At 41.1% G+C, this 24415-nt stretch overlaps 2 protein-coding genes across 11 annotated transcripts in view; one reads left to right on the forward strand and one right to left on the reverse strand.

Moving 5' to 3' along the window:
- Window positions 1-24415, forward strand: part of DIS3L2 (DIS3 like 3'-5' exoribonuclease 2) — a 342664-nt gene that overhangs the window by 47414 nt on the left and 270835 nt on the right. For 9 of the 10 annotated variants that reach the window (XM_059703557.1, XM_059703562.1, XM_059703561.1 and 6 more), the window contains 4 exons: window positions 2630-2770; window positions 3535-3692; window positions 12990-13043; window positions 16712-16813. In XM_059703557.1, the coding sequence (XP_059559540.1) occupies window positions 2728-2770; window positions 3535-3692; window positions 12990-13043; window positions 16712-16813 (357 nt within the window). In that variant the 5' untranslated portion in view covers window positions 2630-2727. The remainder of the gene's footprint in view (window positions 1-2629; window positions 2771-3534; window positions 3693-12989; window positions 13044-16711; window positions 16814-24415) is intronic. The other variant, XM_059703559.1, reaches the window with a different exon arrangement.
- Window positions 3994-4371, reverse strand: LOC132237941 (large ribosomal subunit protein eL31-like). The gene has a single exon (XM_059702472.1). The coding sequence runs from the start codon at window positions 4369-4371 to the stop codon at window positions 3994-3996; it is 378 nt and encodes a 125-aa protein (XP_059558455.1).

Here is a 24415-nt window from a genome sequence, read left to right on the forward strand (position 1 = left end):
TTGGGTTAGTTCTCTCCCCATCTCTTTAGTATGTTGTGTTTTTCATTTTAAATATATTAGGATTGTTTGTTTTTATTTGCTTGTATTTTAAGCTATTTCCTCTATTTTTATTTTATTTTATGTTGATTTTTTTGATTATGTGAAACATGAGCCTGTCTTTCGTTGGAAGTTATTTTCTTCCTTTTTTTTTTTTTTTTTGTAACATCTGATTTTGTTAGTTCTTTATTTCATTTCAGTGTCTGCCTGTATATCTTTATTAACTTCTTTGTTATATTTTTTACTTTTTCTTCTTTCCATTTCCTAAAAGTTGCTCTAACCCAGATTTTGTCCGAGCCCCTCTTCTGTATAGTTTACCCTTTCTTAGCAATTTCATCTATTTTAGAAAACTTTGGAGTACCATCTTTATGCAAATGGCTGGGTAATTCATTTCTCTAAGCTATGCTCTAGTTTCTAAGTATTTGGTGTAGAGGTATAGGTAAAGGTATGTATTTCCATGTATAGAGTATGCATTTCCATATGGAGCTATATAATACCCCAAGTAGAATTCATCATCTTCTCTATCTTAGTGATGTTATCATTCCTCAATTTCCTTGTTTGAAATTTCACATAGGTGCCACTTCCTTGCTCTCATTCAGATCTGCCTGGTTGCCAAATGATGCCACTTTGTTCTGTGTGACATCATGTTAAAAGTCTCTTCATTTCAGTGTCTGACTGTACAACTCTAGTTCAGGCATTCCTTTTCCCCATTCTGTTCTAGTTCTTTCCTAAGGTGCAGCTGCTGCCAGTTTTTCTCAACTGCAGATGAATCCGGCACAGGTTAGTTTTTCCTGAAATACAACTCTGATCTGTCTTCTCTCCTGCTCACTCATGCTTCAGAAAGTCCCTACTTCTTCTGAAAAACTGGGCTGGTTTTCTAGACCTTCCAACTTGTTTTAATTTCCTTACCACTGCTTTCCTTCATATAGGCTGGATTCTATCCAAACGGAATTAATGTTGCAAGAACCTGCCTGTATTCCTCTCTCTCTCTCTCTTTCTCTCTCAACCCCTGTTTCCTTTGCCAGCAGTATGATTTTCTCACATTCTCAGTTATTCCTTAAACATTTTCTGAAGCTCTCTCTGATTTACTGTCCTGCAGATATCCTTTCTCTCTCATCATAAGTACATTTAGCCATATTTTAAAAAAAATTTAATGCTACCACTTCCCAACTTGTATTGTTAGTTCAATATGATTTTTATAAATTAATGTTTGTATTCATTTTTGTTCCTAGTACGGTACCTTGCAGAAGTGTTTGTTGAATGAATGACTGGATGAATGCATTTCTGAATTAGACCGTTAGACAGTATGGACTCCTGTATGTGCCTTTCCCACTACTTTGTTGTTTATCTAAGACAGAGATTTTCCTGTCTATTTAGTCAGGGGCACTGACTCCTTTTCCCTTAAATTGTCAAATAAAAAAATGACAACAGCCAATACTATAATAGCTGTCTGGTGTGAATGAATCAAAATTATACCTATTTTTGTCATATAGGCAAAAATGTATTTTTTGGTGTGCCACAGAATTTTAATAATTAGTTTATGTGTACCATGAGGTGAGATGGTTTCAGCTTGAAAATTTTTTATCTAAGACAAGCTATTTCTCTCCCTTTTTGCACTTTTTGACATTATCTCCGTATCTCTTCATGTATGACTAAATGGCCTATTACCTTTTGTCTCTGTTGCTTCTCTTCTCCCGAATTATATTAATTTCATTTTAAAGAAAAATTCCATCATTTTGATAAAGGATGTTAGTGGGAAATTTAGAGGAAATGGAAGCTAGTGTTTAGAATGACATCTTGATCCATTTTATGGGAAAGCATAAAGGCTGCTTACCTGGATTTTGGAAATTTGCAAGTATAGGCTTAAATCCTGGGCTTGTGGCCAGCAGAGAATAGAAAGTAGACAATGTGATGACATGTTCAGTATCCAGGTGGAAGGTCATGGGGCCAGCTGCAGGGTCCCATATTCCAGTGCGCTGATCCAGGCAGCTGATTTCTATTCCTTAGAAGCAGCTGCCCGAGCTTCTGGTCAGATGACTGGTTTGAAGTGATGGCAGATCACAATAGGGAAATAGATGCTTAACTATAATATTTCTATATTTTTGAAAGCTAGTGAACCATCTAGGGTTCCCTGCATAATTTTGCGGCAGTGAATTAGATTTTGTTGATGAACTCTAAGGAATTGATTACTTGGTTTCATAGAGGAACGTCATTTTGTCCAAGGTTAAACTTAGTCAATGCTATGTCTCTTGACTAAGTTTACTTTTTCAAAACTGTCTTCCCTCCTGCTCTTGTGCATTTCACAAGCTAAATAGAACTGCACAACTCCTTAACTTCTACCTCATTGTTCCATTTGTGGAAGTTCTTAGTTGAAGTGGTCCAAATAAGCAAGCTAGTGATAACTGTGGAGGTGAAGGCCTTGAAAAGAAACTCAGGACAGATGGTGTGCTTGATTAACTGCCCAGGACAAAGTGACGCCAGGACCCAGGAAGCGCACCACAGTACCTTTGCCATCCAAGTACTAAATTTCCAAGAGCACAGAGGAGGCTACAGGTTAATTGCTCTTCAGTCACCCATTTCTCTTTGGTTTCAGCTTGTAACAGCTGAGCTGCTCAAAGCAGGAAGAACTCTGAGCCTGAGCAGTGGAGGCCCCTCTGGATCTGGAGAGAAGAGGCAACCTTGGAACCAGTAATGAGTCATCCTGACTGCAGGCTGAACCTGGGGACCCTCAGAGGTAGCAAAAGGAATGGAGTCTACTCTAGCAAGTAGACATCTGAAATACAAATGGAATGGAGGTGCAGGGCGGGTTTTAGGATTGAGGAGGCCTATAATTCTTTTGATGACTTGTTAAATATGCTCCTGCATTATTTGTTCTAGAATTAAGTGTGATTTCTTGTTGTCTTAAATTGTTGATATATTGAGCACAGCTTTTTAATTTCCTCTTGAGAAATGGCAATCTTTTAGTAATTCCTATTTTTAAAAAGTTTGTGTCTGTAAACAGAAAGCATACTGAACCCATTATTCAGATTATATTCCATGCATATGTGGTATTGTTTTAAAACTCAAGTCTCATCTGTATATATTTTATTCATGTTTTCTTACCTATTCTTACCTTCTTGTGACTATTTGAAATCTTTATCAGGGAATTACATTTTCTTTTTAAAAATTTATTTAAATATTTTTGAAAAATATATTTTTATTGATTTTAGAGAAGAAGGGAGAGGGAGAGAGAGATAGAAACATCAGTGATGAGAGATGATCATTGATCGGCTGCCTCCTGCATGCCCCACACTGGGGATCAAGCTGGTAACACATGCCGTAATTGAACTGTGACCTGTTGGTTCATAGGCTGATGCTCAACCACTGAGCCATGCTGCCTGGGCAGGGAGTTTCATTTTCATATTGGTCATTCTAAATTTAAAAAAAGGTAAAATATCTCTAGTTTTAAAAATACAGTGATGTTTGATTGAGGAGTTGATTACTGCCTCATGTTTCTAGGTGTGTCCTCCGTGGTTGGCCCACATGGTGTTGGTGCTTCGCCAAGTGACAAAAAGTCAAAGAACAAGTCCATACGAGGGAAGAAAAAGAGCATCTTTGAAAATTACATGTCTAAGGAGGATGTTTCAGAAGGCTTGAAGAGAGGAACACTTATCCAGGTGCTTAAATCATACTAGACGACTATTCCTTGAATATGTGGAATCAGTAAAGTGTTTATTTTTCTATGCTGTGTGCTTTGAAAGAAATGATGACATAACAGGCATAGGGCTTCCCACTTCTTACAACTACAGTGCAATTAGATGTAATAGGTGCCACAAGACAGAGACAGCATAGTGCTCTGAGGTTTTAGAGACGGGAGCTGTTACTTCCAGTTAAGGTTGTCCAGGAATGTTTTATTGGAAGTGATATATATGTATATTTTTTCCAAGGTAGTTGTATAACTTTATTCAACCATCAGCATTAGTTCTCGTCCATATTAACGGTCTGTAGAGTTTTGAAGGTGGTGACAAGCACATAGGTGACCAATGTATACAGCTGGTTTGATGAATCTTCATTCTCATTACATTTTCTGGACAAATGTACCCCGATACGAGATGGGACATTCCTTATTCCTTTGGCCCAGATAGCTTTGTTGAGCCTGGTGTCCATGCGCATGTCTGGAGTTCCCATCTCCTTCATGGCAAATTTCCAGATCTCCTTGAGTGCCCGAGGGGCATGCTTCTTGAAACCCACACCATGAATGCACGTGTGGATGTTGATAGTGTACTCCCTGGTTACCACCTTGTTGAGGGCAAAGCGACCCTTCTTCTTCTTGCCACCCATCTTTGCAGGAGCCATCTTGCCTGACAAGTTAGAAAGAAAGAGTGCGGGGTATTGTCTGGAAGTAATATTTTTGATCCAGGCCATGGATTGGTACTATTTGAATAAGTAAAGATAAGAGAAAGAGCTTTATAAATGTAGGGACAAATGTAAGCTACTCAGACAAAAGTGGAAAATAGGTTTTGGCTGTAAGAAGCATTGATAGTTCAGTTTGCCTTGAGCACATGAAAGCTGAGTGATGGAGAATAAGGTTGAAAGGAAACAGTAAGCAGCAGCAGAACAATATTTGTTGAGTGCTTTATAGTTTACAAAGTACTTTTACAAGCTAGTATAATGGTTTGGCTCAGCAAATGTTCATTGAGCATCCACTGTTAGCCAGGCACAGTTTATAATTAAGAGCATGCACATGGGTGCTCTTGAAATGAAGGTGGGTGAGACTGCCTTTGTGTTCTTTGAACTGGCAGCCCAATGGGGGGCAGGCAGTCATGTGAATAGATGATTTGGGGATAGATGGTAAGTACTCAGATAAAAGTGTGACCCGGGGTATGGGAGAGTGGTTGGCGGAAATTGGGAAACGGGGCGGTGACATCTGCTGTGGATATTGAAGGATAACTAGTTTGGATCTATTTTTTATTTTTATTTTTAAAAAATATGTCTATTGATTTTTAGAGAGAGAGGAAGGAAGAGGGAGTGATGGAAACATAGATGAGAGAGAGAAACATCGACTGGCTGCCTTCTGCATGTCCCTACTGGGGATGGAGCCTGCAACCCAGGCATGTGTCCTGGCTGGTAATCAACTGGGGGCCTCTTGGTTCATGGGTCGGTGCTCAACTACTGAGCCACACCAGCCGGACTGGTTTGGATCTATTAAATGAGTGATATGTGTATGGGAAGAGTAGTGGCACTAATAAAAACATGAACTTGTGAAACAGTATGGAGTAGGGTAGCTTAGGTCTTCTTAGCCATGAAGGGGAGCCAGGTAGTAGGTCATGAGATGGAGAGGCAGGCAGAGCCACATATTCTTTGAATTAAGTTCATTTCATAATTCTTGGATTAGTATAGAAATATTGCCATGTGTTACCTGGCTCACTTGAAAATGTTGACTGTGTTAGATTTTTCCTCATTCTGAGAGCTCAGCTTCTATATTTGTGTTTTTGGCTGAAGGTCCAGCCAGTTAATAAATACGATTGTCTTCTCTTCCTTTTTTGTCACCTTTTTGTATTTAACTGTGGTTAAGTGCACATGTGATTAATATAGACTCTTGAATTGAAAACTGTAGAAACTGTAGTTAACAGATGAGTTAATCTTTCTGACTTTAGAAGTCCTATTGGCTTTATTTTTAAAGCTTCCCTTGAATTTCTTTGACAGGCCTCTCTTAAGAGAGTTGGCCATTTGGCCATTCATTAATCCATTCACATGCTGTTTATCATTTGGCCCACACTGAACTCCATTTTATGTACAGTTTCTTGGCCTTTTTCTTGTTCCACATACGAGGACCTGTTGTGCCTTTCCCATTCTCATCCCCTGCACTTTCCTCCAGTTGCGTTCTGCTCCATTCACCCTGATCTTCAAACTTTTCCTGTAAAGACTCTGCTCTTTGACTCCTCTGTTTCTCTGTACATGCTGTTCCTGGTGCTTGAAACGCCTTCTCCCACTATCTTGATGTCATTTTGCTTGACCTTTAAGTCTCTATTTAAATATCACCCCCTCTGAGAGGCCTGGCTTACAATCTCCACAGAATCAGCCTTTACTACTTTCCTGAAGCTGACTGCTTGGTTTACCCTTTATTTTAATCCTATTACCATTTTTTACATTTTATGTTTCCTCATATAGATTGTTTACTTCCTTGTGTGCAGGATCATCATGTCTTATTCCCACCTAGCTGGCATTTGATTGATGCTTAATAAGTTTATATTGAATAAACATTTACTTACTGGCTGAACAAAGGATCAGGTACTTATTGTCTTTGAAGAAGAGTGAGGGGAATCTTGGTTGTTATAACTTGAAAGAAAAATTGCTTATAATTTTGGTTATAGGATTTACACAGATAATGTGAGGGAAATATTCTGCAATTCATTTTTGCTCCCTTCTATTAATTTTTACTTTTGCAGTAACTCTTTGCTGATAGTAAAATAAAACACCAAAAACCTGATAAGTATAACAACTCTCATTTCCAGGCATTTTTAAGTGATTCCTCCTGGCCTGTGACATCAATAGATTCTAGCCAGAGCCTCCCCCCGACAGATGAGAACAGTTGTTCTCTGCAGATGGGGAAATGAATGGGTTCCAGATATGAGGTCACTGTGTGAAATATACAACAACTGTAAATAATATTTTCATAGGCAAAAAAACAGAGTCCATCTGCTTTCTGACATGAACTTCATGTGTGCAGGCCTTAATGGGTAAGGTAGAGAGCTAGACAATAAGAGATTTTTTAGTGTTGTTGGAGAAAATAAACTTTTTAGACATACTTATAAGCATGTAACTTTTGTATTCACACATAAGCATACTGTTATATCCTTTTTCTTTCCTCAACCCAGAGGAGCAACTTTTAATGAGAGATATTGAAATATTTTAAAATAGGATAGGACAATAGTTTTTGTTTTCTTTCAATACTTTGACTGATATTTTGACATTTCATTGGTATCAAATTACTGTTCACAGTGACTAAGAAATCTCTTCCCTGTGTTTGAACTGACCAGCAATAACTCATGCTCATGTACATGTATTTTGGAAATTTTTTTGTAACAAATCATTATATCAAAGAATATATGTCCTTTCTCCCTCTGTAGGTACAATGTTGTGAGGTTGTTCTAGGGGATGTTGGGAGAAATTGAGAGTATGGAATAGACAGTCTTGGAAGGGACTTAGGTTTGGGGTGATGACCAAAGTGACATGAATAGGAAGATGGTAGAATTGGTTGGTTTCCTAATCCCAGCTATTGCTATGTCTAAAGGTGGTTCAAGCTGGGCCCCCCGAGCTGCCCAAGACATGATGTCAGAGTTCCCCCTGGAATAAAATATTGGTGTTTTGGAACCTCAAAAGAAATTCTAGTTCAGGAAGACAGGACAGGATAACCTAGTTTCTAGGACCTTCACCATTTGTTAGGAGTGAAATCAGCTGGAGAACATTTGGGTGTGAGTTAAAGAGAAGAATAGAAGTGATATTACAGTGGACTGTCCAGTCATTTAGAAGAAACAGATGACATTCTTAACATTATTATTAGGGGTGGTGGGAGAGCTTCAACTCTGCAGCCAATTAATTAGCTCAACAAATGTTTCTTGACTGCCTACTAAGTGCCAAACATAACAGAGAGGCAATTCACTGGGGAGATAGGCAAAAGCAAGTAAAGAAATAAAGAGAAAATTATACCTGTCACGAGTGCTGTACTACCTCTAAGGAGGTAATCTCTCAGTTGAGATCTGAAGGGTGAGAACGAGCCAGCCATTTGAAGAATTAGGAGAAGAACATTATAGGCAGAGAGAGAGAAGCTAGTAGAAGAATAGCGAGCAGAAAAAGGCTTGGTGTTTTTGAGGACTAAGGAAGGAACCTGTTGGACATGACAAGCAAAAGGAATTACCATGTGAGAATAAGTTGGAGAGTTAGGCAGCTGCCAAATCATGTAGGGTCTCTGGACTGTGTCGGAGAGTTGGATTTTATTTAAAGAACTAGGGTCCTGGTGCACTAAATTCGTGCACTGGGTGTGTGTGTGGGGGGGGGGGGGGGGAGTGTCCCTCAGCCCAGCCTGCCCCCTCTCACATACTGGGAGCCCTCAGGCGTTGACCCCCATCACCCTCCAATCGCAGGATCGGCCCCTTGCCCAGGCCTGACGCCTCTGACAGAGGCGTTAGGCCTGGGCAGGGGACCCTCATTTCCCCCCATCACTGGTTCTGCCCCCAGCCCCCTCCGATTGCTGGCTCTGCCCCTTGCCCAGGCCTGATGCCTCAGCCAGAGGCGTAGACCCCCATCACCCTCTGATCACCTGATTGGCCCCTTGCCCAGGCCTGACGCCTCCGCCAGAGGTGTCAGGCTTGGACAGGGGACCCCCATCTCCCCCTGATCACTGGCTCTGGCCCCCACCCAGGCCTGAGGCCTCTGGCCCAGGAATCATGCCTGGGCAGGGGACCCCCATCTCCCTCTGATCGCTTGCTCCACCCCCCACCCAAGCCTGACGCCTCTGACCCAGGCTTCAGGCCTGGGCAAGGGGACCATCATATCCCCCCAATCCCCGGCTCCGCCCCCCATCCAGGCCTGATGCCTCGGCCAAGGAGTTGACCCTCATCACCCTCCGATCACCAATCACCGGATCAGCCCCTTGACCAGGCCTGAGGCCTCCGGCAGAGGTGTCAGGCCTGGGCAGGGGACCCCCAGCTCCCCGCGGTTGCAGGCTCCGCCCCTGCCCAGGCCTAACGCCTCTGGCTGAGGCGTCCGGCTCGGGCAGCGGGGACCCGCAGCTGCAGCGGCCCCGCGATTGTGGGCTCCGCTTTAGGCCCAGGCAAGGGACCCCTAGCTCCCGGGACTGCCAGCTTCGACCGTGTCCAGCTCCCATCGCTGGCTCCACCCCTACTTCCTGCTATCACTGGCCAGGGCGGCAAAGGTGCCTGATTCTCCGATCATGGCTGGGGGGCAGGGCAAAGGCAGCCCCAGGGCCGCCTTTGCCCTGCCCCCCAGCTCTTAGCTCCCCCCTGGGTTTCCGATCACTGTCAGTGGCAGGGGGCTTCTTCCTGCTTTCCCTTTCGCCTCCCTGCATTGTGCCTACATATGCAAATTAACCGCCATCTTGTTGGCAGTTAACTGCCAATCTTAGTTGGCAGTTAACTGCCAATCATAGTTGGCAGTTAATTGCCAATCATAGTTGGCAGTTAATTTGCATATAGCCCTGATTAGCCAATGAAAAGGGTATTGTCGTACGCCAATTACCATTTTTCTCTTTTATTAGTGTAGATGATGGAGAAGGAGGTGTCACTAAAGGGCATTAAGCAGGGGAAGCACATGATCTGTTTTATGCTTTAAAAACATCTCTGGCAGTTGTAAGACAAGTAGACTAGAGTGGAAGCTGGAGACCATGTAGAAGGCCATCAGAGTACATCCGGCAAGAAAATATGGAGACATGAACAAGGCGAGTGGCAGTGAAAGTGGAGAGAAGTGGATGGATGTGGAGCTAGAACTGGCTTGACATAGTAATAGATTAAATGTGAAAGGTGAGGCAAAAGGAGGAATAAAGGATGGTTCTTAATAGTTTGAGTCAAGAAACTGGATGGATGATGTTGTCATTCACCAAGATTGGAAAGACTGAGGGTTGGAATATAGTTCGGTTTTTCTGTGGGAAGGGAGTAGATGGCATAAGTGAGCAAAGAGGCCCTGGGCGTGAGTATGGCAAACAGAAGCAGTCTGTGGTAGTTAAGAGGAAGGTATCTGGAACCAGACTGCTTGGATTAGAATGTAGTGTGAAAGTGGGCACCTCTCAGTGTCTCAGTTTTCTGGTTTATAAAAAAGAGGATAATAGTACCTATCACCTAGGGTTGCTTTGAGGGTTAAATTAGTTGAATAGATACAAGGCTCTTACAACTGTATGTGACATGTAGTATATTGGTATAAGACTCAGCGGTTCTCAACCTGTGGGTCGTGAACAATGAAAATACATCCTGCATATCAGATATTTACATTACGATTCATAACAGTAGCAAAATTACAGTGATGAAGTAGCAACGAAAATAATTTTATGGTTGGGGGTCACCACAACATGAGGAACTGTATTAAAGGGTTGTGGCATTAGGAAGGTTGTGTTATTTGTGATTGTTTTTATTGCTATAAGAGAAGCATTTGCTATTCAACTCAAGTGGTTGTTGCTAGATGGGGTTAGCTGATTTTCAACAAAATCTAGAAATATATATATATATTTACTAGAGGCCTGGTGCACAAAATTTGTGCATGGGGGGGTGTCCCTCAGTCTGGCCTGCACCCTCTCCAACCTGGGACCCCTTGGGGGATGTCCGACTGCTGATCTAGGTCTGATCCCAACTGGCAGTCAGACATCTCTCTCACAGTCCGGGACTGCTGGCTCCTAACCGCTTGCCTGCCTGCCTGCCTGCCTGATCGCCCCCTAACCAATCCCCTGCCGGCTTAATTGACACCTAACTGCTCCCCTGCCTGCCCGATCACCCCAAATGCCCTCCCCTGCTGGCCCGATTGCCCCAAATTGCCCTCCCCTGCCAGCCTGATGGCCCCCAATTGCCCTCCCCTGCAGGCCTGATCTCACCCCCAACTGCCTTCCCCTGCTGGCCTGTTCTCCCCCAGTTGCCCTCCCCTGCCAGCCTGATGGCCCCCAATTGCCCTCCCCTGCAGGCCTGATCTCACCCCCAACTGCCCTCCCCTGCTGGCCATCTTGTGATGACGTAAAGCGGCCATCTTGTGACGACGTTGCGGTGGCCATCTAGTGACGACATTGTGCAATGCCATCAAGGCTTTTATTATATAGGATATGTGAAATTCCTTAGCTTTGAATATTCTCAAATATCCTGTAAGCCATGGAAAACATGTTTGTGATTGCCATGTTAGGCTACTTAGTCCAGTTGTGTGGTTTTTTCCTACAGTAACATTCAGCTCCTTGGGTTTAGTCGTGGAGAAGGCAGATAGTTGGGGTCAACTGGGAGTGGGGTTTTACTAGTTACATATAAGAGGAAGAGGGGACCCAAGGCTCCAGGTTTGCAAGGGCAGGAGGTAATGGCAGGCCATGGCAATTAGGTAGTCAAGAAAGGGAGTAAGCATAGTGTGAAGATGATGAATGGTCACAGTGTGGTCAGGTTCATGGGTTGGAGTTCTTAGTGCAGATGAAAAATTTTCGAAGTGGTGTTTCTACCGTAAGTGAGCTGGAAGGCCAGGAGTTTTTAATCAGAAAGTATGATATTTGACTTTTTGTGTTTAGAGGTGGTGTGATTAGCAATGATGACAAGACATGGAGTGTGAACATGGGAGAAAGTGGCTAGGGTTGGGTGGAAGAAAAGGTGGCTAGAGTGACTGTTAGGGTTGCCTGGTCATCAATATGGATGTGAAGTCCCATTAAATGTTTATAGGATTGGGAATGAGCTACAAGTCAAAGCTTTCGTGAATCAGGGATATGATCAGGTTTGAAGATGACAGCCCTAGGAGCTATAGCAGGAGCTAATGGCATGAACTTCAAAGCATCTGTGGGGTTTGGAAGAGAACAGGGATGGCCAGGTTTCAATTAAGTCAAGGAGGTGCCTCCAGCTGAAAGTGAGCTGCATCCTCACAGCATTCATGCTTTACTTCAGTTTTAAAAATTATTGTTGAAAGTATTACATATGTCTCCTTTTTCCCCTATTGACCTTTCCCCGCCTCCTCCTGGCTCCCAGCACATGACCCCACCACCCTCTTATTGTCTGTGTCCAGAGACATAGAAGCATCAAATAGACCTTCAAACCTCAGAGGGAAGGCAGGGGAGGAGGCTTGGAGTAAGAGATCAACCAAAGGACTTGTATTCATGCATATGAGCATGACCAATGCTTTACTTCAAATAGGGCCGAGTTTGGTCATCACTCTCTCTTCCATATTATCTATCTCAGGGTTTTGAATATAGTCAGAATTCAAGAAATAATTATTAAACTAAGGACTGAATGAGCATTTGTAGTAGTCGTATTGGGATATTATTGGTAGTATAAACGGTTGCATGGAAATTTATAATTTAAACATGGTGGGCCAGTGAAAGAAAGAATTATTTTCTGCCCTTACCTGTTTTGTTAATTATGCATCTTTGAGTCTTTCGACATTTTAGGGGGGAAATGTTATTTAAAACGCTTTCTCAAGATACTCTTTGAATCTGGCCCTTAGCAAAATAATGGCCTCCACCCATGTGTTCCATTGGCCTTCAGATGCAGCTGGGACGTGGGGAGGGTTACAACTTCCTGCAAGAGCCTAAAATACTGAACTGGTATTGAGCACAGCCCCCACCTGCACCCTGTGCATAAATAGAAGCAGACCCTGATTTGGTGCTGGAATAACATGAAGCTGAAGGCAGACTGGGTGGCCTGGCTATTGGAGCCAGGATCCCCATTTACATTAAGAGCTGGTTCTGGACCACTTTGAATTATTGACTCATTTCACTCTGCAGAGGGGCTAGAGTAAAAAATTATGCATCTGATCCCTCGAGTCTAAGTATCCAGGTTGGAAATCAACCTGTATCACTTTGAAAATTGTCACAGAAACAAGCAATTGTGGAAAGGTCTTAGAGAATTAAAAAGGCCATTATATAGTGAAGTGTAATTTCCTGATCACCTTGTTCTTAAAATAAAAGTTTGAATTTGAAGACCAGCATATAGGGGCATATACAATCCCAATAGCTGCCACTTTCCCACTCCACGCCAGGCTCTGTTACTTCTTACCTCTACCTGTTCACAGCAAGGAGCCAGTGTGAGCTTTCAGTATTTGATGGAACCCTATGTTACAAGTATCAGTATAAATCATGTTTCATGCATTTAATGAGCAATTCTCATAATCTAACTTGTTTTCTAGATCAAACTGTTTAATTTAAAACTTTTTATTGGAGAATAAAATAAGTATAAAAAATCATACATGTATAACTTGTTGAAGTTTCATATATTTTTAATTTTATTTTAAAGGGTGTATTGAGAATTAATCCAAAGAAGTTTCATGAAGCCTTCATTCCTTCCCCGGTAAGTCCAATAATTTTATAATAAACTTAATTTCACATTCAATTTTTAGATGTGCTCTGGAACTGAAATAATATATTCTTACTAAAAAGCAGAGTAGTAAAACAAAATTGAGGATGGGCAAGGATTTGTTTCAGATTTAAACAAAATTTGCTTTTGGTTAACAACCCTTTCTGCCAGTCTTAAAATCACACTTCACATGAAAAGGGTGGCGTTTGTTACTAGGCTGCAGAGCAGCTGAACCCACCCAGACACCCACCAGTTCATGTAATTGGATGCCCTTGGTTTATAGCTTAAAAGGATTTATGGGTTTTCCACTGATTTATGTTAATCTTTCCTAAACAAATATTCTATCTACTTTCGTTCTACTGCATGAGCTAATCTGCACATTTGTCCAAAAATAATGTGTAATGCTTTTTTTTTTCTTGGTCAGTTTCTCACATCACTTTTATGTAGGTGATAGGACTTGGTACAAGGCTTTTTACCATTGGGTCTTTATACCCTTCCTTATGTTCATGACTCATTTTAACAGGCTCTTTTCCATTAAAGGAAGTCCACCCTGGCATATAGTTAGCAGCAGGCCTCTGAATAAGACTTGATTGTACAAAGCTAAGAGAGCAATGTTCTTAAATTGCTGACTTAACTATGACACCATAAATAGGATAGCAGTAGAATTATATATTTTTCAAGGCAGAAGATACTATAGGAATAAACTTTTGCTTAAAGATGAGGAAATCGTTCTGCTGTTTGGTCGATTTACATATTAGGGTTTTATTATATAAGATGTCAGTTAACATCTCTATATATAAAACCCTAACCAACAGGTCGATGGTTCAACCAGTTGACTGTTTGAACGGTTGCTATGACATGCACTGACCACCAGGGGGCAGACGCTCAATGCAGGAGCTGCCCCCTGGTGGTCAGTGTGCTCCCACAGTGGGAGTGCAGCTGCAGGGGCATGAACCTCTCCCACGAACCTCTCCTGCCTCTGTGGCAGCGCTACTGGGCGACTGCAGGCACAACTGGAACAGCATGGCGCCGGGGCTCAGGCTCCTCCCTGGCTGCCTGCCGCTTTGCGCACTACTACATCCCTTGGGGGATGTTGGGCTGCCAGTTTTGGTCCCATCCCCGAAACCTGCAGTCCACCATCTCCCAAGGGGTCCCGGATTGTGAGAGGGCGCAGGCCAGGATGAGGGACTCCACTGGTGCATGAATCCAATTACTGGGCCTCTAGTATTTCATAATGTTACAGGACAGGTTTAGTGAGAATACAAGTGTAGTCGTGTACTTCATAGATGTTATTATATTAACCTTAAGACCTGGTCTCAAGCTCAGTTTAGTTCTTTTATTCCCTTCTCCTCCAGAAGCCAAGGATTCACATTTATATCTCAAGTTTAGGTCTTACCCATTGGATTATATAAAAAGTATTACTGACACAAACAGCAAGTGTTGGTGAGGATGTGGAGTAAAGGTAACCCTTGTGCACTGTTGGTGGGATTGTAAATTGATGCAGCCACTATAGAAAACAGTATGGAGGTCCCTCAAAAAATTAAAAATAGAACTACCATATAACCCAGCAATTCCACTTCTGGGTATTTATCTGAAGCAATCTAAAACACTACTTTGAAAAGATATATGCACCCCTATGTTCACTGCAGTATTATTTACAATTGCCAAGATATGGAAGCAACCTAAGTGTCCATCAATAGATGAGTGGATAAAGAAGATGTGGTACATATATACAATGGAATATTACTCAGCCATAAAAAAGAATGGGGTGACAGATGTTGCAGCCAGTTCACCTTTCACATCCAGAGCTGAACCTTTTGGCCTTAAAAAGTAGTTTAGAGGGATGATGCAAACTTTTAACATTGAGGTATTCCCATGTTTTGTGTCTTTAAAATAAGAGATTCTGCAATAGATACAGGCTTCTGAATGAATGAAGTAAGAGCTCAGTAGTGGTGCAATATTTATAGATTTGTGTGTTGTCTGAAGTTCAACTCAGCCTGCTTCTCTTGGTTTCCTGGGATAGAAATATGGCAATACCAGCATCTTACATCTTAAATCTCTGAGCTGTCTAAGGGTGGTGTAACTGCTCATGAAAGAGGCATCTACTGCATGTTTTGACACATGATAATGGGTAGGATGACCTACATGCAGACAGCTCTTTTTTCATTCTTAGGAAGCCAGAGATATCCTATTGCTTTACAAATTGCAGAAGGCAGTGATTGATGGTGGTATGTCACACTTTAGTTGTTCACTCTCTGGTTGCCTCTTTCTTGCTTGTCTTGAGGTCAACTGTGGTAATTCTGTCTTTGTGGCTAACATGGTAGCTGTCCCTCAGGGACTAGGGTGGGTCAGGTTTGGCAGAGTATGTAGGCATAGCTGCCAGCCCATGGCTAGAGTGGAACTTGAACAGAAAGACTGTTCTAAAAGATCTCTAATGATTTGTAACCAGAAACTATAAAAATTGCTGAGTGTCTAAAATCCCGTGGGGGTGGTAAATTTGGAATGCTAATTTTAACTTTGACTAACATGTCATAGTAATCACCTGTAGTCGTATGTTGAGTGTTAAATCCATTCTATAGCATCTATATTAGAAAATTTTGAGTTTCCAAGCCTGTTTGCTATTTAAGAAAAATTAACATTTTATTTCTCTCTTATCCTCTGAAAAGAAGCACGTAGTATAAACTTTTGGAATGATAAAAGAATAAGAGTACATGTTTGCATGTTTGTTGATGAAACATTTGGAAAATACTTAATTTTGTCACTTAACTGTTGAAGGCATGCTTTTTCTTAGCTGTGTTTTCCACTTAAGTATTTTTGTAAAATTTGGCTTATTTTTGTAACATAATCTGGCACTGATTTAAGTTTAGCAATCGGTACCTGCAGAGTTCACTGGGGCTACACTGCTTAAAGTGGGTTGTTTATAAGCATGTGATTGAGGGTGAAAGTACCCAAGCCTTGTTGCATTCACAGTTTACCCTGCTCCTAGGTCAGTGAGAGAGGTGGAACATGAGAATGCTTTATGAATCTCATTTACATTCCTTTTCTTTCTATCTACTTTGCTATCTATAAAAACAATCCCAATTTTCTTCTGCCACTTTTCTGGGGGGGAGGTTTGGGGGAGTAGGATTTTGCTGACTTCCTCTTAGAGAACCCACATTCTAGAGCTGCTCTAGCTCTTGATGTTCTTGAGGGATTATATGTTGTTGTTCTGTTTTCTTGAAAACCTTCTATTTTTTTTTTTTACTCTTACCCTTATTTAAAATTTTTTTAGCTGATGTAGAAAAGATATCAGCATGCTTTATTTTATTTAAAACATAAAAAGGATAACCTAAGGATAACCTACTCCTTTCTTATTTCAGTTATGAAAGCACGCAATCCTAGTTTTTTGCTTCGTGTTTTTTGTTTGTCTTTGATCTGCTTGTAGTAGATTTTCTCTTACTTGGTGATTTGTTAGTGTTCTGTTAATCTGCTCTTATGTGTTTGTCACCATTTCTGTTAGTTCCAAAGGGACTGAGCTCCCTCTAGGTCTGCTTATGGCTATGTACTAGTGTTCCTATTAAATCAGTGGACAGATTGTGGAGTTCATAGTTTTTAAACCAAGGAAATAATTTTTGGTTCCAAGCTTTGGTAAGCTAATTATTTTCTTTCTTTCTTCAACCTAGGATGGTGATAGAGACATTTTTATTGATGGGATTGTTGCTCGTAATAGAGCCTTGAATGGGGATCTGGTGGTCGTGAAGCTGCTTCCAGAGGAGCAGTGGAAGGTGAGTTAAATTTTCATTTTCTAATTATAGACTTCTCAGGGCCTTTTGCATCCATGGTGCATCAGTGAGTAGTTATGGACCCCTAAGGCCCTGTGGCTGTCTCAGAAACAGGCCACATAATGCTTAGGACATAGAAGCATCTGTTGAGCAGACATGGAATGATTTGAGTTGTTTTCCTTGCTCTCTCCCCTGTGATTTGTCTTCCCTGTCACATGCTTTGCAAATTATATAACCTCTCTATGCCTCAAATGCCTCTCCCATAAAATGGGAATGATCATAGTACCTACTTCATAGGTTTGTCAAGTGGATTAAATGAGAATACCTGTAAAAATCATAGAATGGTGCCAGATTAATGGTAGCAGTTCTTATTAATAACAGATCCAGAAATGTGGGAAGTATTACCTCATACCAGAGCTTCGTTGAGGCATAAGTTTAGTTCATTTTTATCTGACTGGACTAGAATAATTGAGTTAGACCTGTGTGCCAGGGATTTGTAGGGTGTAGGGAAATTAATCATGATCCAAGATGACATAGTTCTTGCCCTCATAGAGCTTTTAGTCTGGTGGGGAGTACAGGCAGGAAGAGACACATACTAATTGCACTTATACAAATATAAGGATACATTTTTCTCAAATCCTCACCTGAGGATATGTTTTTTTATATTGATTTAGAGAGAGAGAAAGGAACAGATTGAGAGAGAACATTGATCAGTTGCCTCCTGTACGTGCCCTGACTACACCAACCATGGATCGAACCTGCAACCCTAGATACGTGCCCTGACCAGGAATCGAACCCCTCACCCTTTTGGTGTACAGATGACACTACAACCAACTGAGCCACCCGGCCAGTGCTAAGGATAATGTTTATTAATGCTGTGAAGTTAAACACATAGAGTGTTTTATGAAAGTGAATTATTCTAATCCAGATCCCCGCTCCCCCAGTGTGGATATAGTCTCCTCCTCTGATTCCTTGAAAGCATAGTTAAGTGTTGGCTCCAGGTCAGAGGGACACAGATAGATTTAGTTTACTTTCTCTTTTCTTGAAAGCATCATTTAGCACAGTGTTGACCAAGTCCAAGAAGATAAGAGGAGTGCATTAAGGCCAAGCCAAAGGGATCGAGCCAGAGGAAGTATTCTTAGAGGTCATTTGGTAAAGTAAAGAGACAGCATTACAATTAAGATGAGCCAAAGAAGGGCAAGAAATATGGCTTTCTTTGACTTAAGGGATGATAGTGGGTAGAATTGAAAGAAACGGAAGAGTTGGGTAGGTCTAGAGCTGACTAGGTGTTGATTAGTGAAGAACACCTGTTGAGCTCTGCAGAGGTTGCTTAGAGGAACAAGGCCAAGTTGCCTGGCATTTTTATTATCCTTGGCTAAAATAAACAGGCATATGAATAAATAAATTGGTTACTTGTTCTTTACGCATTTCTATTTAAGACGAGCAAGCACATCCTTTCCTGGTATAGTCAGAAGCACTCTTGCTTTGGGCAAGAAGCCTAAGAACATGGGGGTAGGCTGGAGTTGAATGTGTTTGTTGCTGTTGTGGAGTTCTAAAAGGACAGATTTAGGACTTGGTCATTCTTATTTCTGCCTTGGTGCTTTTACTTCTAGAAAAAAACCTATACCCGCTTTAAGACTCAACAAAGCAAAGTTGTGGTTTTCCCTAAAATGTCTTAATTTTGTGGATTTCTGGTTCACTGGAACTAGTTAAGCAGATAAGAATTTGCAAAAATTCTTATAGTATTTCCACAGTCAAAACATTCAGAGTACGTAGACACAACCTGTTGCTTTTCTATTTTACAGTTAATATCTGTAAAAGATTGGCATGGATAAAAAGAAGAGCCTAGACTGGCCAGGAAGACCCTGCTGGGTTGCTGGTAGGAGTAGAGAAGGGGCAATGACAGAAGCCCAGACTGGGTGTGTCTACAGGTCCTCTTCCACTTTCAGCAGACTTGAAATGTGGAGGGATTCCTAACTTATGCTGTTTCTGTGGAGCCCCTAAGGGTCTTCACGTGACTGCCTAACAGTTGCTTTAAAAAAAAAAAATGCTCACCCAAGGACATGTGTTGTTTTTTTTAAAATTGATTTTTAGAGAGAGGAAGGGGGAGAAGGCGGGGGGAGAGACAGACAGACAGACAAACATCTATGTGAGAGTGAAATATCGATTGGTTGCCTCCCCTATGTGCCCCACCCAGAGATCGAACCTGTAACCTGGGTATGTGTTCTGACTGGGAATCGAACTTGCCACCTTTCTGTGTACTGGACGACACTCCAACCAACTGAGCCATACTGGTCAGGACGACAATGGCTTTTTATATTAAAGTTAGCCCCAGAAGGTCTGTCTCTTAGAACTCATTAGTTAGAATATTTCATAGCTTCCCATTCTGAAGAGGGGAGCTCTGTTGACTGCAACCCACCTGTGACAGTTGTTGATGATAAGGTCAAACTGGAGAGAAGAGAATATTCAGATTGCCATCAGGAATCCCAGACATGTAGAAGCTCAACATCTCAAAGCATACTGGTCAATTGTATTACAGGTTTGTTAGTACAAAAGCATATTGTTATCAAAGGAATCTGTAGTCAATGGTGTGAACAAATGTGAATTAATTGGATTATTCGTCTTTGCTTCTTTATACTTGTTGTGCTCACCCCTCTTGGGTATGTAAACTAGAGGGCCTTTGGGGTTTTGGAAAAAAACAACAGTTCTTTTAGCTATTGTAGTAAACAGTCAATTTATTTCACAGCATGTTTTTTGTGTGTTCTTTTTGCAAAATAGATAGCTGTAAAAGTAGCAAGCTGTAAGCCAATATAAAAAACAATTTGCTCGTATATATCAATTTTAATTTCAGAATTATTCCACATTTTTAGTATTTATGTGTATTTTTTGTTAACAGTCATCTAATGAAGGATAATTGAAGGGCAAATGATAGTTTATTTTCATTTTGTCAGTTGAGAAATTACCTTCTCTGAGAACTTGGAGTTTTTGACAGAACCAGGGAGTAGAATCCAGAATCCTTTGACTCCTAGCTTACTATTCTTTTCTTATTTTATTTTTTTGAGTGAGTGCATGTGTATGTATTTTTCTAGGCTGAGTATCTGTGGCTTTCCTCAGGTTTTTAAAACAGAGGGTTGGTGCATGTTGCCCAAATAGTTAGGAGCCATGATCCTGATGTTTCTGCCTGCAGCAGTGCAGGGTACCAGGGGCTTCTCATCTTCCACCCATCTTGCTTGTGCTAGATATTGGAGGTACAAACTCCAATAGGTTATAGGCTTTGCTCTTAAGGAGCTCCTAGGCTGTATGGAAAGGGGATGGGAACAACTGTATTATGGTTTGCAAGATAGAAGAGAAATACATGTTTTTATGGAAGCATGAAACTCTGAGTGAATTGGGGAAGGTCCACATAGAGGAGATTACATTTGAACTAAGGTTTGAAGGATGGGAATGGAGAGGAGAGAAGATTTGTTTTATTTTAGGAGGAGAGTGGGGCTGAGAATGATTTGGCAAGAGATGATTATGAAAGTTTCCCCTTTGAGGAGGAACGTATGGAATAAAGCTCTCTTCCTGCCATGCCATTGGCTAAGTGCTGCTGCCCCTCAACCAAGTCTCCTAGACACTGGCAAGAGCAGAGTTTGCTAACTGTTCTCTAGAGCCCGCCCTCCTGGAAAATCAGCATCCTTGGCCCCCTTTGCCAGAAGCTCACAGAATACTGTACTTTGCTTTGTAAAATCTATTTGTCATTTATTTGATCTTCATCCTGTCTCTTCCATTCTTTTTCCTTGTTCTGTTCTTTCCTTTTCCAGTCAAGTTAATCTCCCATCACTGTTAAACAACCTTGTCTTTCATCTTTTTTTGTTAACTAAAAAAAGTGTATTTTACTGTTTTCTTTATCTTAATACTTTATTTTTTAATCTTCACCTGAGGACATGCTTAGGGAGAGGGAGAGAGAGGGAGGGAGAGGGGGGGGGGGAGAGAGAGAGAGAGAGAGAGAGAGAGAGAGAGAGAGAGAGAGACCCACAGCCAACATCATACTCAATGGACAAAAACTAACACCATTTCCCCTAAGAACAGGAACAAGACAGGGATGCCAACTCTCACCACTCCTGTTCAACATAGTACTGGAAGTATTAGCCATTGCAATTAGACAAGAAGAAGAAATAAAAGGCATCCAAATTGGAAAAGAGGAAGTAAAACTGTCCTTATTTGCAGACGACATGATATTATACATACAAAACCCTAGAGACTCCATCAAAAAACTACTGGACTTAATACATGAATTTGGCAATGTAGCAGGATACAAAATTAACCCCAAGAAATCTGAGGCATTTCTATACACCAATAGTGAACTTTCAGAAAGAGAGATTATAAAAACAATCCCATTTACCATTGCACCAAAAAAATTAAGCTACCTAGGAATAAACTTAACTAAAGAGGTAAAAGACCTCTACTCAGAAAACTACAGGATGTTGAAAAAAGAGATAGAGGAAGACATAAACAGATGGAAGAACATATACCTTGTTCATGGATTGGTAGAATCAACATCATTAAAATGTCCATACTACCCAAAGCAATCTATAAATTCAATGCACTTCCCATTAAAATACCAACGGCATACTTCACAGATCTAGAACGCACTCTCCAAAAATTCATCTGGAGTAAAAAAAGACCCCGAATAGCTGCAGCAATCCTGAAAAAGAACAAAGTAGGTGGGATCTCAATACCAGATATCAAGCTGTATTACAAAGCCACTGTTCTCAAAACTGCCTGGTACTGGCACAAGAACAGACATATAGATCAATGGAATAGAATAGAGAGCCCAGAAATCGGCCCGAACCAATATGCTCAATTAATATTTGACAAAGGAGGCAAGAACATACAATGGAGCCAAGATAGTCTCTTCAATAAATGGTGTTGGGAAAATTGGACAGATATATGCAAGAAAATGAAACTAGACCACCAACTTACACCATACACAAAAATAAACTCAAAATGGATAAAGGACTTAAATGTACGACAGGAAACCATAAAAATTCTAGAAGAATCCAAAGGCAACAGAATCTCAGACATATGCCGAAGCAATTTCTTCACTGATGCAGCTCCTAGGGCACTTGAAACTAAAGAGAAAAATGAACAAATGAGACTACATCAACATAAAAAGCTTCTGCACAGCAAAAGAAACCATCAACAAAACAACAAGAAAACCCACTGTGTGGGAAAACATATTTGCCAATGTCATATCTGATAAGGGCCTAATCTCCAAAATTTATAGGGAACTCATACAACTTAACAAAAGGAAGATAAACAATCCAATCAAAAAATGGGCAAAGGACCTAAATAGACACCTTTCAAAAGAGGACATTCAGAAAGCCAAGAGACATATGAAAACATGCTCAAAGTCACTAATCATCCAAGAGATGCAAATCAAAACAGCAATGAGGTACCATCTCACACCTGTCAGACTGGCTATCATCAACAAATCAACAAACGACAAGTGCTAGAGAGGATGTGGAGAAAAAGGAACACTCGTGCACTGCTAGTGGGAATGCAGACTGGTGCAGCCACTATGGAAGACAGTATGGAGTTTCCTCAAAAAAACTAAAAATAGAACTCCCATTTGACCCTGTGATCCCACTTCTAGGAATATACCCCAAAAAACCAGAAACACCAATCAGAAAGGATATATGCACCCCTATGTTCATAGCAGCACAGTTCACCATAGCTAAGATCTGGAAACAGCCTAAGTGCCCATCAGTAGATGAATGGATTAGAAAACTGTGGTACATCTACACGATGGAATACTATGCTGCTCTAAAAAAGAAGGAACTCTTGCCATTTGCAACGGCATGGATGGAACTGGAGAGCATTATGCTAAGTGAAATAAGCCAGTCAATGAAGGAAAAATACCACATGATCTCACTCATACATGGATAATAAAGACCATTATAAACTTTTGAACAATAATAGATACAGAGGCAGAGCTGCCTCAAACAGATTGTCAAACTGCAGCGGGAAGGCCGGGGAGGGTTGGGGGGCAGGAGGGAGGGGGGTAAGAGATCAACCGAAGGACTTGTATGCATGCATATAAGCATAACCAATGGACATAAGACACTGGGGGGTAGGGGAGGCTAGGGGATTGTCAAGGGCGGGGGAAAAAAAGGACACATATGTATTACCCTTTGTAATACTTTAAGCAATAAAAAAAAAGAGAGAGAGAGAAAGAGAGAGAAATATCTATTGGTTGCTTCCAGACTGGGGATCAAACCTGTAACCCAGGTGTATGCTGTGACAGGGAATCAAACCATCAGCTCTTCAGTGCATAGGTCATTGCTCAATCAACTGAGCCACTCTGGCTGGACCCTTCTCTTAATACTTTATATTACAAATAAGCATTGTAAATCTGTAGGTGTTGCTGCTGATTGCTAACTTTTTAGTGCTTACTATGTACCAAGAACTGTATTTAGTGCATCACACCATTCTTTAGTTTGTTATTATCTGTTTCAATTTTGTGAATGAGAACCCTGGGGCTTAGCTTAAAGATCTTACTTATTTAGGGAAGTAGGCAGCGATAGAGTTGGGATTCAGATTCACATCTTATTTCATGGTCTTATTGCTGTTTATTAGTCTAGAGATATAAAAAAGAAAGTTATTTGATCTGTAGATAGATATTGTTAGATATTATAAAAATCAGCATAAATAAAAAATAGTAATATATGCTTTAGCATTAGCTAATATTTTAAGTTGCCATCATGGGTAAAGAAGATGACTATTACTTCAAATGACCAAAGGCCTAGTATTAATTTTAGGAAATAAACAGCTTAGAAAAAAATAATTAGAATTCTAGTGCTTGTATCTTAAGACTAGAGAGATATGATAGCTTCTCATAGTGTTATGGAGGCAGATGTTGGGAATATATCACAACCTTACCAGACATCTGCTGTGGTTGATGGATCAGATACTGAGAGAATTGCCGGGAGCCGGTCCATCCTTGCTGTTTCAAGGGACTTGGCATATATAGCATACTGTTCTTAATATGTTTGCTCCCCTTAGCGCTGTGTGTTTTAACCAAGGTCACCTCCACGAGAAAGTTTGTTTCCCCAGGTAGGGATTTTTCCCTGAAGTTAGGGAGGGAATAAAACCCCTCAACTAAGTGCCAGGCGGGTAATTAATCACTTTAACTAGGAACAATCATGCTTAAGCTACATAATCTTTACTCCCTGGAATGGAGATAAGAAACGCCCTAACCTTTGTAATAGAGATTGATAGGATTGAATCAACTGGTATAAATACAGATGTAACTAGACAGCAAGAGACAGAACTTACATGAAGATCCTAGAGACAGAACTTAGAAGAGAGCCAAGAAGACAGAACCTACACAGAACCTACAGACAGAAGAACTTCGCTGGAGAGAACATGGCAAAAGATCCTGGACTGAACCTGACTACAGAAATATGGCAAGAGAACCTGACTAGAACCTAGTGACTGAACCTGGCTGGAGAACCTGGACAGAACCTGGCTGGAGAACCTAGCGAGGGAACATGGCCACAGAACCTGGCTGGAGACCCGAAGCAGAACCTCTCTGGAGATCCAGACCAGAACTTGGCTGGA

Source organism: Myotis daubentonii, chromosome 7 (genome assembly GCF_963259705.1).
Source record: "Myotis daubentonii chromosome 7, mMyoDau2.1, whole genome shotgun sequence".
Classification (NCBI taxonomy): domain Eukaryota; kingdom Metazoa; phylum Chordata; class Mammalia; order Chiroptera; family Vespertilionidae; genus Myotis; species Myotis daubentonii.

Excerpts from the sequence above, each read along its gene's own strand:
- LOC132237941 (XM_059702472.1), bottom strand. The coding sequence starts at position 4,371 with ATGGCTCCTGCAAAGATGGGTGGCAAGAAGAAGAAGGGTCGCTTTGCC.